This window comes from Hypanus sabinus, chromosome 3 (genome assembly GCF_030144855.1).
Source record: "Hypanus sabinus isolate sHypSab1 chromosome 3, sHypSab1.hap1, whole genome shotgun sequence".
In the NCBI taxonomy this organism is placed as follows: domain Eukaryota; kingdom Metazoa; phylum Chordata; class Chondrichthyes; order Myliobatiformes; family Dasyatidae; genus Hypanus; species Hypanus sabinus.
In genome coordinates, this window is record NC_082708.1 from 46008441 (window position 1) to 46025432 (window position 16992).

At 36.5% G+C, this 16992-nt stretch overlaps 1 protein-coding gene across 1 annotated transcript in view; it reads left to right on the forward strand.

Annotated features, from left to right (window-relative positions):
* Positions 1-16992, forward strand: part of micu2 (mitochondrial calcium uptake 2) — a 406323-nt gene that overhangs the window by 350666 nt on the left and 38665 nt on the right. The window contains exon 9 of the mRNA XM_059964209.1: positions 2043-2131. Coding sequence (XP_059820192.1) covers positions 2043-2131 — 89 coding nt within the window. The remainder of the gene's footprint in view (positions 1-2042; positions 2132-16992) is intronic.

Here is a 16992-nt window from a genome sequence, read left to right on the forward strand (position 1 = left end):
AAAGAGCAGTGCATGCAAGACGGTCCAAGAATCTCACAGAACTAGAAGCCTTTTGCAAGGAAGAATGGGCAAAAATCCCCCAAACAAGAATTGAAAGACTCATAACTGGCTACAGAAAGAGATTACGAGCTGTGATACTTGCCAAAGGGGATGTTACTAAGTACTGACCATGCAAGGTGCCCAAACTTTTGCTTCAGGCCCTTTTACTTTTTTGTTATTTTGAAGCTGTAAAAGCTGTAAAATTGATCATTTGAGACAAGGGATTTGTAATAAAAAAAGTAATCTTGCTTAAAATATTAAAGAAATGTGTCATCTTTAACTTTATGCCTTTTGGAAATCAGGTCATCTTTTACCTGCTTAGTAACTGTAACAGAAATTTTGACCGGGGTGCCCAAACTTTTGCAAGCCACTGTATATGTAAGATATAGTCAAGCAGATGAGTGAACTGACAGATTGGTCATTTCAGTGTGTTTAGTTATTTGAAGATGTTAGTGTTTTGCAAAACTTGCACTAAACCACTGACATTTACCAGCAAGATTCAGTCTGGTATTTTGAATATAATCTGTAGCCTAAAAATGTTCGGAATAAATACTACTAGTTATGTACATTTCCTTTATTGGGTATTTGTTTTTATAATATTGGGGAACTTTGATGAAAAATGCATGAGATTTTTTTCATTTAGATCCAGAACTTTCCAATACAACATCCTGAAATATGTAGAATAATTTATAAAAATGTGAATGCTATTTGCTTATACATAACGAATTGTAAGGTTTTTTTTCTTCAGCTAAGCATTTTAATAAATAGTTTTAAAATTGATCATTTGAGACAAGGGATTTGTAAACTTTAAAAGGGCAGAATCACTTTAATTCAATTTGTGGTTGCAGGTTGAGCTTTGACTTGCTTTTAATCTTTAAAAAATTAGCTGATCTGATTTGATTGTGGCAAAATGAATATAAGTAAATAATTTGACCAGAATATAGTCCATGTGATAATTTATGATGGCAGATGTCATTCAATATTTGACTGAAATATTATGAACTGTACCATGGATATTACTCTTGCAAATATGTTTCAGAGGTAGTTCTTGCCTAAAATTAGAGGTCCTATAAAATGTTGATAATCTGCTATTCCACTACTTGGAAATATCAATGGTTTGGTATGTTACACATCATATGCTGATTCCTGAGCTCTCTAACATTCTGGGGTATTGGTTCCTGCCCATCGTTTTATCATTTGGACCCTGGGTCCCATGCCTCTTTCAGGGGCAAGACATGTTAAAGTGCCGGGGTTAGGACTGAGCTTGAGTTACCACTCAATGCACTTTAGTAAACTACTTAAGAACTTTTTAAAAGCTATTTATTAATGCTTTTTGGGAGGGTGATTTTAGATGCATATTATATTTATACTGAGTTAAATACTGTATGTAATTAGTTCTGCTACAATAAGTGTATGGGACACTGGAAAAATGTTGAATTTCCCCTTGGGGATGAATAAAGTATCTATCTATCTATCTATCTAATTAAGCCCTGGCTCCCGTGCTGCCTTCCATTCACTGGGGTCCTTCTCACTCATCAGGGCCAAAAGTCTCACAAGCCCTTAAAATTATCTAGCTCTGCATGCTACAGTTTCTGGTTCTATTTCCCACACTCCTTTGAAACTTAATGTGTTCAGCAGAAAGTTTATTGCTCTGTTATATAACATCCTTTTTAAAAGTGTATTGGGCTATTAATACAATAATATCTGATAGTGTAGAATAAGTAATCATCTAACAGCACCCAAGTTGTGTGTGCACTAGACTAAGTGAGTTTTACTGTGTATAAATACAGTATGTAAAATATGTTTTATAAAATAAATAAAATTTGTGTGTGTGTGTGTGTGAGAGAGAGAGAGAGAGACTGTGAACTTTATCAGTGTCACTATTCAAAATGTTCTATTTTGATTGTCAAGTACATCAATGCATTCATAGTGTTTAAGCATTTTGAATTTCTGGGAGCACTGCATTCAAGCTGGTCAATTACCTGTTTCTGTCTTTGCTATAGGAAATTAACAAAGAAATGAACACAACGTTGTTGGTACACTTCTTTGGGAAAGAAGGAAACCTTAAGCTCCAGTATAAAGACTTTTATAGGTAAGTTCTCAGCCACTCCACTTACTAGCTATATTCCAAGAGAACACTGACCTTCAATACAAAGTTTCATAAACCTTGCACCCTCTAATCTTAAAATGAAAAACATGAACAATGTGGCATTTCACAACAGTTTGAGCAATTAGGTCACAGTATAAATGTGGCATGACAGCTGTTTTAACATGTTTTCTAAATCTTTGTGGGTAAGAAGTCTCTGCCTACCACAGAGATAGAAAGCCCTAATTGAACTTGTACTCCCACATCTGACTGTTAAGAGCTCTAGGTCCTGTTTTTATGGTCTATTGCAGATAATTTTTCAACATTGGTAGCTGTTTGAGTACAATGAGGGAGTTACACATTGTCTTTATGGTTAAGGTATGTGCTCTTGATCACTCCATAAAAGCTGCTTAAAAGTTTGTTACATGCCAGTAATTCTGGCTTTGCACATTTATTTAGAAGATAAAAGAGTCAGCATGGTTTCTACTTGGTTCAGATATCACTTTTCACCCAAATGGTATTTGTTGGTAAATCAACCAAATCATCTTTCTAGTTCTTAATGGGAAAAAAATGTGATTTTTATCTGATCTTTCTTCAAAACACTTTACCACACATAGGAAATCATTGTTGGCCATTGATCAAAGTGCCTATGTGTTTTGAAAGGAGGTGACTGATGAACCTTATGGATATGTCTAATTGTTAGAAAGAAAGAAGTGATATTTTACAATAAGATTGTTTTGTTTTATGCCAGCGATATGATATAGATTCAAAACGACAGAAGATTCAGTAAGAAGACTGGGCAGGATTATTAAACTCCAATTGTATTACCATCCTTCTAAAATTATCTTCAGCTTAGCCTGGAGGTGCAAACACTATAGAAAAGCAAGTCTTGACTGATGGCAAAGCTTAGAGAATTGTTGTTCATTGATCTATTTTAGAAGCAAAAAATTTAAGTTAAATATTTTAAAAGCTTTCCTAAGAGTATTAATTATATTTATTTCAACAGTGTAGAGGTTATCTCTTTAGGTTCTGTTTGAGACCTTTGCAAATGGAGATCATTGCGATTCATTTGAAAGATGAAGTGTAAAGCTTGTTTTGAGAATACTTGCTTTAAGCTTAGGTAATTTTTAATTTGATTCTTAATTATTTTTAATGTAGTTATGAAAAGAAATATTATCAGGAACTTTTTTTTTACTATTTAGGTAATCCACTCAGTGGCTGCTTTATTGGGTACACCTGCTTATTAATGCAAATATCTAATCAGCCAATCAAATGGCAGCAACTCAATGTATACCAGCATGGAGATATGGTCAAGAAGTTCAGTTGTTATTCAAGCCAGGCATCAGAATAGGAAAGAAATGTGATCTAAGTGATTCTGACCGTGGAATGATTGTTGGTGCCAGACAGGGTGGATTGAGTATCTCAGAAACTGCTGATCTCCTGAGATTTTCATGTACAACAGTCTTTAGAGTTTACAGAATTGGTGCATAAAACAAGAAAAAACATTCAAAGAGCAGCAGCTCTGTGGACAGAAGTGCCTTTTTAATGAGAGAGATCAGAGGAGAATGGCCAGACTGGTTCAAGTTGATAGGAAGGTGACACTAACTCAAATAACTATGCATTACAGCAGAGGGTTGCAAAAGAGCATCTCTGAATTCACAATACATCAAACTTTGAAGTGGATAGGCTACAGAAGCAGGACACCACACTGGATTCCAGTCCTTTGGCCAGCTTCTGAGGTACACTCCTGTACCTAATAAAGTGGCCACTGGTTGTATATAAATAAAGCTGTTAGACCAGTTGATTTCTGAGCATTACTATCTGCTCTGGGAAAAAATGTATGTAGAGACTACTTGGAATTGAACAGATGACCACAGACCTAGATTTCCATCACTTTCTGTCAGTGCTGCTTCTTGGCAAGAGTGTTCGGTCAGGAATCCAGGCTTCTGTCTTTCACCCAGACATAGTGTTTAAAAAAGAAGTAAAAGCATTCTAGTATACCAGCTTTCTTCATGACATAAAGCAGAAACAACCCTCTAGTGAAAATGTTCACCTACTAATCATCTAATCAAGAAGTGATCTAATGATAATTTTACCAGATCTGGAAGGATTTTTGTAAAGGGTAGAAAACAAAATTTCTTCAAAGGAATATGTAGATTTTCTTTTATACTTTGCACATATTTTGCTATCTGAGTAGAGCTAGATTTAAAAGAAAATTAAACCAACTCAGAAAAGAGGAGAAAAGTAGAAGGAATGAACAGTTGAGAAGAATTTAAAATATTGATTTCATTAAGAAGTTTTGATTGAATGGCAGAAAATTTATGTTTTAAATTCTCTACTGGCTAGATGCTTGGATGGAGAAATCTCCACAGAACAATCGTGTATCTTTATTATACCGTCATTAATTGCATTTATGTGGCAGCCCAAAATTGTCAAATTAATGTTTCTGATGTTATTTGTCCATTTCCTTTTTCTGTCATCCAACAAAACTAAATTTGTCTCACCGTTTATTTTTCTTTTCTCTTGGGGATCTTAGCTCCTTGCTGGGGAAACCATTTTAAAGTTCAGGTTCGGTTTATTGTCATTCAACTGTACACATATACACCGCCAAACGAAACAATGTTCCTCCGGACAACATGTATAACACAGTACATATAACTCACACACATAACACATGAAGAATTATTACCACAAATAAATAATAAGGTGCAAACAAGTTAAAAAGTAAACCATATAATGCTACTGGTGCATCATACGTGAAGAGACCATATGATGAAAATTTACTGTATGTGGTGGCAGGGAGTTCAGTAGTTTTATGGCCTGAGGGAAAAAGCTGGTTCCCATCCTAACAGTTCTTGTCCTAATGCTACAGTACCTCCTTCCTGATGGTAGGGGGGTTCAAAGAGATTGTTGGACGGATGGGAGGGATCAGTAACAATGCTAAGATCCTCTTCAAATAACCATATTCATTAGAAAACTTTAGCAATGGATATCACAAAGTCAGCCACTATAAAGACCTCACAGCCAAGATGAGTTATTTTTACTTGATACAACATCCAGACACATGTTTACTGGAGGCATTCAATAATTAAGAAATAGAACAAAGATTGAACTTCCCTGCTCCATAAATTAGAAATTTTCATGTCAATACGATCACCTTTCTTACTGCTAGGCAGAGTACAATTTAACTCAGGACAGACTGGTAACTGAAGCTGGCACCTTCCTCACCATGAATTAGCTACTAATTAGATGTACTTGCTATACGTGAGAAGCTACAAAGAGAGCGATGCAATTTTTTTTCCAACTTAAAAACGTACTTGGACTGGATGGAGTCAGAATTGGTAACAAAATGGATATGGTTTATTAAACACAAATAGATGACTGAGCAACAGTAAGGATACAACTGATTGATATGAGCACCTCTAGACTGGGATAGGAAGAGGAAGGGTAGGGGTAACCAATTAGTACACCTTAACTTTGGATTGTTCACCTGCCAGGAAATGCGTGTGTCAACATCTGGTAAAGACTAGTCAGGCACAGTTTCTACAAGCCCTCATAACAAAAATTAATGAAAAGTTATATTAAAACATGACTGCAAAGTAATTCTGCTAACCAGACAGAACTTATTTTGTTTGTTTAGGAAGCTGAGGAATGTAACGTTTACATCAACTTGCACAGATAATTACTTAAGTTAAACCTTACTTCTAATTATATATGGGATGCCTAGTGAGAAGTGTGATTTACAGGAACATAAAGCAGAAAGTGATGATGGGCTTAATGACTCTGCTGCCATAGGCGTGAATGAGTTACAGACTAAGCTCATGACATATTCCCATAAACTATTGCTCCCCATTGTGTATCATATTCCTAACACATGTGGAGTTAAAACCAGCATTTCCCATTAATAATTTAAAAATGTGCAAATGTGCATGAACAGACAAAATTCTCATGGTAGGCAGTAGCTACGCACCCAAAGCTTTTCTCAGGTACACTGCATTTTTCTGGTGAGCAGGTTAGGATTCTTTTGATTTTTGAATCCTAATGGAAAGTTTGACAGAAGAAAAGGGGTCACTTATGTAGCACTGTGTAATGTCAGGACCTCAAACACAATTATGTACTTTACAAGTGCAGAAACTGATGCAGCATAGGCAATATAACAGTCTGTATGGCTACTGCAAGATCCAATGAATGTAAGAGAAGTTCACACATCGCTGGGTGAAGAAATTCTGAGACAGTTAAACAATTATCCATATGCGAATGGTGCATCCATCTCAAAGATAAATACAGAATTTATTGGTCATAGAAAAAGTAGAATTGATTACAGTTCAGCTTTGTTGCTTAATGTGTAATAATTTTGTCCCTTGCAGTACAAAATTTGTGATGTGATATACTGCTTTGAAGTTGCTTTTCTCTCCACAACAAGCACTTTTCTTTTGCAGGGGTTTTTTTAGTTGAGTTTTAAATGTTTATTTATTTTAAGGTTACAACAAAGTTTTAGCAAGTGAAATTGCATATTTATCATGTACAGCCCAAATCTTAATATTTAATCAGACCTGTGGTCGATACAAAATAAGCAGGAATTTTGTATCCAAACAAAATGAGACTGGCTTAGAAATTAAACAGCTGTAAATTAAGAATTGGTGATAGCATTTCATTTTAGCCATTGTCTATTAAAAGTTTATCCAGATATTATCAACAATCATCCCGCCAGTGGTGAAAAATTACCTTAGAACTAAGAAACTTAAGCTGGAAAGTTTGAAGCCTGGGGCAATGAATTTAAACCTTTCCTTTTGGATCCAGTTGTTCTGCATCAGTTTTAATCCAACCAAATCCAGCTGAATATTCTGATGATTGGTTCCAAAGCTCTTATAAATACCCTGTTTACAAAACCTTCAATACTGCCTTACAAAATGTGCCGACAAAGTATATCCTTGAATGCCTATTAATGCATTAGCTCTGGATAAAGTGCCCCTGTATCACAACGCTGTTAGGATTCTAATCGTAGACTTATTCACTAAGAATCAGTTCCAATTTAATGTATTAAAATTTTCAAACGGCAAGAATGCTACCATTTGAAATTTTCACTGAGACATGACAAATTATATTTTCTGTTTACATTTGTTTCTAGTAAGTATCTGAGTGAATATATTCTTCATGCTTTATGTCAGGATTTGCTGGAATTTAATATAGACAAAACAATAAAATTTCCAGACTACTTTGAAATTCTTAAAAAGTATATGCAGGGTCAACCAATTTTGCTCATTGTTAAACTCTGGGCTCTTTTCCAGGCAACTGCATTTTAGTTTCAACTGGCTTTACAACTTGGCGGCCTTCACAAGGCAGTTTATATAAGTTATCAGCTAAACTGGTTGATGTATGGTTGAGGGAGAAGCAGGATGGCAGGAATTACTCTGTTACTAAAGCACAATTCCTTTCTTCCACTTGTAACAACTGTGGTGTTCACTAATGTTAACTATGTCACATAAACTATTTGCATTAATTGAGTTTCCTCAAAGGGCAAAACAGCTAGGTTAATCCTTTTGGAATAACTTCTATATTGGAAGTACGTTACTTCCAACTCACACTCATTTAATGGTTAGGTCCACTAGTTTCATTATTGACCATTTTCTTTACATTTTCTTGATTGATTTCAAAGAGAGACTTGATATAAGAAATGTGTAATCTTTCAAAAGTACTTACTGCGGTTTGTCCATAAAATAATTTGCAATAATGATTGTTTTCTGTGGGAAAAGATATAGCCAGCTCAAAGTCAATAATGTGTGTTTTATTTACCAACAGCACAAAGGTAAATACTATCTTTTACACACATGGCTGTTACTGTTATTTGTTGATCATGTGGATTTAGGTTTCCTTTAGTAAGTGCCTTTGAAAAGCTTCTACCACCCTCTGCTGGTTGTATTCTTCACCATATTTTGGACCTCTGTATCCAATATTAAACACAATTTATTGGACTTTCCTCAGAGGTCAGGTTTGCTTAATGATACAGAGCCTAAGGGAATGTTATACTGCATTCATTTCTAAGCCAACCTGAGATAGATACATAGTTGTGAGAAACCCATGCTTCTTGGTATATTCTCTGTATATTAAAAAAAACACTGGAATTGCAAATTGTTTTAATGAGTTAGAAACTTATTGTGTCAATTACCTATTTTTTGATGCCTATAAAAACTATTCAGTAATTATTAACATAATTAGTTAAATGGAGATCACCTGTGTGCTGTCATTGATTATTATCAAAATACTGCTGTATCTGGAAGGTCCAACTCCTGGCAAAAACTACACCTTGAAGACAGAAGAACACTCCAAACAATGCCATGAAAAGGTTATTGAAAAGCACAACTCAGGACATGGATACATTTCCAGGTCACTGAATATCCCCTGGAGTATAGTTAAGTCATCATCAAGAAATGGAAAGAATATGGCACAGGTGTAAATCTGCCTAAACCAGGCCATCCTCAAAAACTGAGTAACCGTTGAAGAAGGGGACTAGTGAGGGAGGCCACCAAGAGACCTATGACAACTCTGGAGGAGTTACAAGCTTCAATGGCTGAGATGAGAGAGACTGTGCATAGAACAACTGTTGTCCAGCTGCTTCACCAGCCCCAGCTTTTTGGGAGAGTGGCAAAGAGAAAGCCACTTTTTAAAAGAACTCTCATGAAATCTCAGATAGAGTTTGCTAGAAGGCACATGGAAGACTCTGAAGTCAGCTGGAAGAAGGTTCTATAGTCTGATTAAACCAAAATTGACCTTTACGGCCATCACAAACACTATGTTTGGCGCATCATCCCTACCGTGAAATGTGGTGGTGGCTGCATCATGCTGTGTAGGGATGCTCACTGCAGCAGACCCTGGAAGGCTTATGAAGGTAATGGGTAAAATGAATGCAGCAAAATTACGGGGAAATCCTGGAGGAAAACCTGATGCAGTCTGCAAGAGAACTGCAACTTGGGGAGAAGATATGTTTTCCAGCAAGATTTGTTTTCCAAAAACAACAAAGTTAATGTCCTGCAGAGATGAAGTCAGAGTCCAGACCTCAATCCATTTGAGAATTTGTGGCTGGACTTGAAAAGGGCTGTTCACTCACAATCCACATGCAATCTGACAGAGCTTGAGCAGTTTTGTAAAGAAGAATGGGGAGAAATTGCAGTGTCCAGATGTACAAAGCTGATAGAGATCTATGCACACAGACTCAAGGCTGTATTGCTGCCAAAGTGCATCTACTAAATACAGACTTGAAGTAGGTGAATACTTATGCAATCTATTATTTTGTATTTTATATATGTAATTAATTGAGACCAATTTGTAGAGATCTGTTTTCACTTTGGCACAAGAGATTCCTTTCTGTTGATCTGTGTCAAAACAAAAAGCCAGATTAAATCCACTGTGATTCAATGTTGTTAAACAATAAACATGAAAACTTCCAAGGGCAGGGGCTGAATACTTTTTATAGGGACTGTATGTGTACTTTTTGATGCAAATAATTTCCTAGTTCTATACTTCTGTACTATAAAGTACAATTTTAAAGTACAATAGTTCTGTACTTTATAATATAACTTCAGAAACAAAAGTGCCAATAACACACTCTCAGAGTAAATGACAAACACAAAAGTCCACATTTTTCAGTTTAAGTCTCTTTGTTAATTAGTATTCTACAGCTATAGTGTTTTGAGGTCAGGCAGTCAGGGTCTGTGGCAGGTGTCCAGACAACCATGTTTAGTTATCGCTTGAGATGTAACAGCAGCTCATAAAACTCAAAGATATGTGTCTGTAATATCCTTACATCCCTGCAGCTTTCATCTGTTATTATCAATTCAGAAACATTCACGGAAAAGACTTCCTCATTAAGTATTTCCAAGAGCAGGCTGAAAACTTAATGCAGAAGAGAGGTTAATATTGTTGTGTAATATCTGTTCATACTTCAGTCGTGTTCACATTAAACGAATAAAACCAGATCAAATAAAAGCAGTCTGTTCTGGCATTTACCATGTTTATTTTGCAAGGCGAACTGTAGAGTATTAGCACAACAGAAAGAAACTGCACGTGTACAAGTTTGGACATGGATACTTGTTTAATTAGTCTTCAGTCAGTCTTTTGACTTCGACTGGGAAAAAGGTTTTATACAAAAGCTGCATTGTTGGTTTGTATGGATGGTCTAAATACTCTCTGAAGTTTGCCAGTAGTTTATAAAAATAGCTGTTGATGGTTGCCAGTTGGCATTGCTGAGGGAGGAACCACCCTCTCCGCAGTTCTCCCTGATGTTGGAGGTATTAGCATAATTGTTACTGCCAATAGCTTTGCAATTTTATTATAATACAGGTTGTGTACCCCTTATCCAAAATTCCCAACTGAAATCCAATTTTTTTAGTGCTGACATCATAAATGGAAAATTCAACAAGATGCTGGAAAGTTTCCCAAGCGCTGCACAGGTCTCAGTGCACCACAGACAGCTCAGAAAGGTGACTTTACATATATAATGCACAGAAGTTAATGAAAAATAGAAAAAACCTCGCATAAAATGAAAAGTGAAGAGCTCAATTGTGTATTGTCAGTGTCAGAGTAAACATATAACCATATAACAATCACAGCACGGAAACAGGCCATCTCGGCCCTCCTAGTCCGTGCCGAACTCTTAATCTCACCTAGTCCCACCTACCCGTACTCAACCCATAACCCTCCACTCCTTTCCTGTCCATATACCTATCCAATTTTACCTTAAATGACACAACTGAACTGGCCTCTACTACTTCTACAGGAAGCTCATTCCACACAGCTATCACTCTCTGAGTAAAGAAATACCCCCTCGTGTTTCCCTTAAACTTCTGCCCCCTAACTCTCAAATCATGTCCTCTCGTTTGAATCTCCCCACTCTCAATGGAAACAGCCTATTCACGTCAACTCTATCTATCCCTCTCAAAATTTTAAATACCTCGATCAAATCCCCCCTCAACCTTCTACACTCCAATGAATAGAGACCTAACTTGTTCAACCTTTCTCTGTAACTTAAATGCTGAAACCCAGGTAACATCCTAGTAAATCGTCTCTGCACTCTCTCTAATTTATTGATATCTTTCCTATAATTCGGTGACCAGAACTGCACACAATATTCTAAATTTGGCCTTACCAATGCCTTGTACAATTTTAACATTACATTCCAACTTCTGTACTCAATGCTTTGATTTATAAAGGCCAGCGTTCCAAAAGCCTTCTTCACCACCCTATCTACATGAGACTCCACCTTCAGGGAACTATGCACTGTTATTCCTAGATCTCTCTGTTCCTCTGCTTTCCTCAATGCCCTACCATTTACCCTGTATGTTCTATTTGGATTATTCCTGCCAAAATGTAGAACCTCACACTTCTCAGCATTAAACTCCATCTGCCAACGTTCAGCCCATTCTTCTAACCGGCATAAATCTCCCTGCAAGCTTTGAAAACCCACCTCATTATCCACAACACCTCCTACCTTAGTATCATCGGCATACTTACTAACCCAATTTACCACCCCATCATCCAGATCATTTATGTATATTACAAACAACATTGGGCCCAAAACAGATCCCTGAGGCACCCCGCTAATCACCGGCCTCCATCCCGATAAACAATTATCCACCACTACTCTCTGGCATCTCCCATCTAGCCACTGTTGAATCCATTTTATTACTCCAGCATTAATACCTAACGACTGAACCTTCTTAACTAACCTTCCATGTGGAACTTTTTCAAAGGCTTTGCTGAAGTCCGTATAGACTACATCCACTGCCTTACCCTCGTCAACATTCCTCGTAACTTCTTCAAAAAATTCAATAAGGTTTGTCAAACATGACCTTCCACACACAAATCCATGCTGGCTACTCCTAATCAGATCCTGTCTATCCAGATAATTATTAATACTATCTCTAAGAATACTTTCCATTAATTTACCCACCACTGATGTCAAACTGACAGGTCTATAATTGCTAGGCTTACTTCTAGAACCCTTTTTAAACAATGGAACCACATGAGCGATACACCAATCCTCCGGCACAATCCCCGTTTCTAATGACATCTTAAAGATCTCTGTCAGAGCTCCTGCTATGTCTACACAAACTTCCCTGGGGAATATCCTGTCAGGACCTGAAGATTTATCCACTTTTAAATTTCTTAAAAGTGCCAATACTTCCACCTCTTTAATTGTCATAGGTTCCATAACTTCCTTACTTGTTTCCCACACCTTACACAATTCAATATCCTTCTCCTTAGTGAATACCGAAGAGAAGAAATCGTTCAAAATCTCTCCCATCTCCCTCAGCTCCACACATAGCTGACCACTCTGATTCTCTAAGGGGCCAATTTTATCCCTCACTATCCTCTTGCTTTTAATATAACTGTAGAAACCTTTCGGATTTACTTTCACCTTATTTGCCAAACCAACCTCGTATCTTCTTTTAGCTTTTCTAATCTCTCTCTTAAGATTCCTTTTACATTCTTTATATTCCTCGAGCAATTCCTTTACTCCATGCTGCCTATATCTATTGTAGACATCCCTCTTTTTCCGAACCAAATTTCTAATATCCCTTGAAAACCATGGTGCTTTCATACCTTTAACCTTTCCTTTCAACCTAACAGGAACATAAAGATTCTGTACCCTCATAATTTCAGCCTTAAATGACCTCCATTTCTCTATTACATCCTTCCCATAAAACAACTTGACCCAATCCACTCTCTCTAAATCCCTTTGCATCTCCTCAAAGTTAGCCTTTCATGTCGCTTAACGGTATGCTGATCATAAAGATCTATGACAACAAACTGAAAATTGAAGTAATCGTCAATATTCAACAGGCTGGTTGCAGAAATTTAAGAAATAGCACAGCATCAAATTTTTTAATTGTCTATTGCTCACAAAAATCTAGCACCAGAACAAGTCTATGATACTGATTGTTTTTATACCTTATATAAAACTTATATGGTACATATTTGTGATAAACAAGTGTACAACAAAAACTGTCTACTAGCACATAAATTCAGAGTTGCATATGATGGCAATCCCAGTTATCTCATTTATTCCAAAATCAGAAACATTTCAGATGAGGGTACTCAACCTGTACTATGAAATGAGAAACATGATGCTACAATATTATCAGTATGATGCTTTTAATAAACTTAACACCATGTCTGTCTAATTTATTATGTGTCTGAGAGAAAGTCATAAGAAATTCTTCCCTCGCCACCATGGGTTATTCAGCTGACAGCTGCCTGGTGTTTGAGCTTCCATAGTTCATATATGCCCCATTGTGTATCACAGGTGACGCTTGATGGTACCATTGTTGTACACATCATTATCTTTCATAGATAATTTAACAGTCAGTGTCTAAATTTATTAGGTCAAATTTCAATATCAGAAGTTTCCTCAGATATATAAAGATTAAAAGAGAAGCAAGAATGGACATCAGATCACTAGAAAATGTCGCTGGAGAAGTAGTACTGGCAAACAAACAGAATAGGTAATTTGCCTCAGTTTTCATGCCAGAAATGTGAGAGAGGTGGGAGGCAGAAGTAAGTGTAGTTATTACTGAGGAGGTGGTGCTTTGGAAGCTGAAAACTCTGAGGGTAGATAAGTCACCTGAACTGAAGGAACTACACCACCACTATAGGAGGGAGGTAGCTGAAGAGATTGTTGAGGCATTAAAGATAAAGCCTGGATGATGTATATCAAAACATACAGTTAAATGTATATTTGAATGGACGAGCAACAGTGTCCAAGTATGTGCTGGGGGCAGTCCACAAGTGTTGCCATGACTTTGGTACCGCAACTTACTAACCCTAACCCATATGTCTTCAAGATGTGGGAGGAAATTGGAGCACCAGAACGAAACTTACACTGTCACGGGCAGAATGTACATATTCCTTGCAAATAGCAGTGGAACAGAATTCGAGTTGCTGCCGCAGTAATTGTATCAGCTAATCACTGCATTACCTTAGTAGTGATGCCTCAAGAATCACTAGAGTTAGAGGACTAGAAAATCACAAATGTCACTCCGCTCTTTAAGAAGGCTGAGTGGGGAGGGTGGCAAAAAATGGAAAATTATTTGATTAGCCTGACTTCACTGGGTAGTAAGATTTTGGACTTCTGTAAGCAGTTTTGGGCCTTATATCAAAGGAAAGATGTGCTATAATTGGAAAGGATCCACAGAAGGTTTACAAGAAATGATTGAAAGTATTAATGTGTAAGCAGCGTTTGATGGCTCTGGGCCTGTACTCACTGGAGTTTAGAAGAATGAGAAGGGATCGCATTGAAACCTACCTAATATTGAAAGGCCAAGTTAGAATCGATTTGGAGAGGATGCTTCCTATAGAGGGGTGTCTAGGACCAAAGGGCACAGCCTCAGACTACAAGAACATCCCTTTTGAACAGAAAGGAGGAGGAATTTCTTTAGCCAGGGGGTGGTGAATCTGTGCAATTCATTGCCACAGACAGCTGTGGAGGCCAAGTCATTGGGTGTATTTAGAATGGAGATTGATAGGTTCTTTATTAGTAAGGGTATCAAAGGTTACAGGGAGAAGGCAGGAGAATGGGGTTGAGAGGGGAAATAAAATAGCCCTGATCAAATGGCAGAGCAGATGCAATGGGCCAAATGGCCAAATTTTGTTCATGTCTTATGGGTCTTACATTTGCAGCATGGAATTTTATTCCTTCTCAATCTATCAAGGCACTGCATAACATACCCCTTCCTTCTAAAATAACTACCACATGCTTTTACAATCAAGCCAAGGGATTATTTCATGACAGTTGAAAACTAGGCACTGTATACTATCACGGACTGGACTCTTTCCAGACATTCACTGAGACCTAATTTCTAGCCAGGGCAATTCAACCACGCATTCTAGCACCTTACTGTGCTGTGCATTGTTAGAAATGTGAGCACCTTCCTTTGGCATAACATTAAAAAAATCTTCCCTAACCCTGGGAATATACACCAGTGTATCCAAAGTGAGAGCTTTTTTTAAATTGGTGGTTATTTGTCAGAATAAATAGTATTTAATAAATCTCTGTGATAAGAACTTCCTGTAAAATCTGGGTAGCTGTGTAGCACACAGCATCTATGATTAAATGAGACGTGACAGAATAGGATGTGGGTGGATGGTGAAGATGAAAGGAGAAGATGTAAACTGAAAACTTGCCTGAAATTATCAGAAGAAAATAAACTGAATTGTTGAAAAAGTGAAAACGTATGGAACCCAATTCCTTTTTTTAGTTTCAGTTCAAGGATTGAATCTATTAAAATGAATATACTGCCCAGAATATTATATCTCTTTCAAACCCTACCAATAGAGATTAATCAAAATAAATTCAATGAATGGAACAAGATGTTATCAAGGTATATTTGGCAAGGTAAAAGACCCAGAGTTTGTCTCAAAACTTTGCAATTAGCCAAGGAAAAGGGGGCCTACCTTCTCTTAGAGATTATTATTTTGCAGCACAGTTGAGAGCTGTGATGTATTGGTGCAACCTATCATATGATGTTCAATGGAAAAACATTGAGGAGTGGGTACTTCCCATCCCCATACAAGCAATTTTGGCTGGTAACAACCTACAAAGGTATATAAATACTATTGATAACCCATGGGTGAAATGGACTCTTAAAATATGGAAAACTATTATAAAATATAAACTAGAGGGAGATATTGCAATTCTTAAATGGTGTGCATATGACTTGGATTTTACACCGAATAAACTGGATGCTAGATTTAAGGACTGGACTTCTAAAGGAATAACAGTTCTTTGCAACATAATGAAAGAATGAACACTGTTCAGTTTTGAAATACTTAAAGAGAAACACCTATTTGAAAAACAAGATTTTTATCGGTATTTACAGATGTGACAATATGTTAATAGGACAGTTAAAAATGTAACCAAGGCAAGTACATGCTGTTTAGAAAAGCATAAAATTCAGATAATGGTAGTAGAGTCATTTCAAGCGTGTATAAGGGTTTGTCAAATCTTAAAACACATTTGACTTCATACATTAAAACAAAATGGGAGAAGGAAGGAAGGATAATTATATCTGAGGAAGAATGGACAATAATATGGAGGTATCAATGGAAGTGTGCCAGTTCACAGAAATGGAAGGAGTTTGGATGGAAAAACTTTAAGATATTTTATTACACCCTCTCAGAAATCCCATTATGATTGTAACCTTCCTGTTTGCTGGAGAAATTGTGGAAATCAAAATGCAAATCATTATCATATTTTCTAGAATACCCCGTTATCAAAGTATACTGGAGTGGAATACACAGTGTCCTACAATACATCTTTAAATGTGAAATACCCTTAGAGAGTAAGACCATATAGTTTGGGTATATACCTCAAGGATGGTTGAAAAGAGATAAATATTTAATGAATATACTATTGGTGGCTGGTTAAAAAAAAACTCTTGTTAGGAAATGGTTATCACAGGAGAGCCCAATCTTAAATGCATGGATAGAAATTACAATGGACATTTACAAAATGGAGAAGATAACAGCATCTGTTAATCATAAGTTGGAACAATTTGATTCATATGGGAAAAATGATTTAACTACATAACACCTCATAGGTCTGATTTTATTCTCACAAATCAATGGATATGTTGTAAAAAAAAAATCACTCCCTACTTGTACTTAGTTTCCTCCTTCCGCTTGTTCTTTCTTTCCTCTCTTTTCTATAAGTGTATACCTCAAATAAATATTATGTGGAGATTTGTGGCATAATGACTATATGATATATATGTACAATATCTGAAATACATCTTATGGAAATGTTAGTTTGATCATGAACTTCACTAAAAAATAAATTACAAACTTATTTGAAATTGTTAAATTGGGCAATA